The 1,889-nt window shown below is 49.8% G+C and overlaps 1 protein-coding gene across 1 annotated transcript; it reads left to right on the forward strand.

The window, feature by feature from the left end:
- The first annotated feature begins 976 nt into the window (after nt 1–976).
- Nucleotides 977–1,599, forward strand: LOC126177039 (cuticle protein 16.5-like). The gene is made up of 2 exons (XM_049924273.1): nt 977–1,023; nt 1,139–1,599. The coding sequence occupies exons 1-2, from the start codon at nt 1,012–1,014 to the stop codon at nt 1,541–1,543; spliced, it is 417 nt and encodes a 138-aa protein (XP_049780230.1). The 5' UTR covers nt 977–1,011; the 3' UTR covers nt 1,544–1,599.
- The last annotated feature ends 290 nt before the right edge of the window (nt 1,600–1,889 follow it).

The raw sequence follows: 1,889 nt of genomic DNA on the forward strand, positions 1-1,889 counted from the left end.
AAAAGAGAATTTTTCACTCTAGTGAATGTATTTCTGTAGACGCAAATGTAATTTGGAATCAAATCGAAAAAAAATTGTTACTCTGTAACGAGCCACCGGAAACTGTGGGTCCCTTACATCAAATTTCTCAGAAAATGTCCCTGAAAGACGCCGAGGCCTTGTCAGAGGAACCCAGGGTCTTCCTGGATACTTATCCTAAAAAAATTACAATAAAAAAAGGTCGACTGTATATAAAACGAATGGCAGTCCTAAAACATAATGTGTGCCCGACATTGGAACTGCGGCAATTAAATAAAACGATTGCCTTAAGAACGAGTGTCCTAGCGATTAATAATATAACGCGTATTCGGCTTGAAAAACCCGTTCCACTGGCTGATTTACCTCTTCTGTTGTTTCCCTATATCGCTACCGGCAAATTCCAGTTTCTTCTATAAGGATATCCATACTATTACATTTGTTACAAGTTCTCATTTATTGCCGGCCGCTGAGACCGAGGGGTTCTAGGCGATTCAGTCCGAAACGGCGGTGCTGCTGCGGTCGCAGGTTCGAATTCTGCCTCGGGCATGGATGTGTGTGATGTCCTTCGGTTACTTTGGTTTTAAGTTGTTCTAAGTCTTAGGCGACTGATGACCTCAGATGTTAAGCCCAATAGTGCATAGAGCCATTTGAACCATCCCATTTATTATGACTCCACTAGCGACGGAACGTGTGTTCTCAGCAACCTTTCATCATCCCAGCGATCACACTTCGTGTTATCAGCCATCAGGCGACGTCTAACGAAGTACGAGACGCTATCAGGAGAAAACTTACTGGGGGTCATACGTCTTTTGGAGGATATCCGCACTGAGACAACGCCCAGGTGTGGCCCCACGCAAGGACGGATAACCGAGGCCCGCTACTTTCACACGTCATGACGCGCCGCCATCCGACTCCCTATATATAGCGCGACACGCATACAGAAAGCACATTTCAGCAGCAGCAGTAGCAGCAGCAGCAACCACCCTCACAACCATGAACACCCTGGTAAGTACTGCTACAGTAACTAATCTGCATTCATTACTATTTCTGTACTGCGAAGACGTAGATGGTGTGTACTGTAATTGACAACTATCATCATAATTTGGCATTTGCCCTACAGATCGTTCTGAGCGCCGTCCTGGCCGTCGCAGTGGCTACCCCTGGCTACCTGGGCGCCGCCCCCGCCGCAGTCGTCGCCCCCGCCGCGTACGCCGCCCCCGCGGTGGTGGCCGCCCCCGTGCACGCCGGCTACGCCGCCTACGGCCCCGCCCCCGTCGCCGTGCGCTCCGACGGCTACCTGCTGGACACCCCTGCCGTCGCCGCCACCAGGGCCGCCCACCTGACCGCCGTCGCCCAGACGCAGGCCCGTGACGCCGTCATCAACGGCGCCGCCCTCGCCTACGCCGCCCGCGCTTACGCCGCCCCCACTGTGGCGTACGCCGCCCCCGCTCCTCTGGCCTATGCCGCCCCCGGTGCTCTCGCCGCCGCCGCCCACCTCCACGCTAAGGCTGCTCTCCTGGGCTGAAATGTCTTCCTGTACTTCTACTCCTTCTCTAAAATAAAGAAAACTTAAAAAAAGTATTTGAGTGTTGCCTTTACTTCCCTTAGCTTCTTAATATCTGATGTTATTTAAAAGAAAAGCAGTAGACAAGAAGGGAATGAGACAAGGTTTACAATCTATCAATAGTATTAAATCTATACATAGAGAAATCAGGGAAACAGAAAGCAAGAAGGATACTTAAGTTTACGAAGAAGAAATAAATCTTGTTAGTTTGGCAAATAACCTTGTCAATATGTCAGAGACGGAAAAAGGCAGGAAAGATTAGTTAAGCGCTATGGACTGTGTCTTGAAAAGAGGTTAAGAGAGGAAA

This window comes from Schistocerca cancellata, chromosome 3 (assembly GCF_023864275.1).
Source record: "Schistocerca cancellata isolate TAMUIC-IGC-003103 chromosome 3, iqSchCanc2.1, whole genome shotgun sequence".
NCBI classification, from domain to species: domain Eukaryota; kingdom Metazoa; phylum Arthropoda; class Insecta; order Orthoptera; family Acrididae; genus Schistocerca; species Schistocerca cancellata.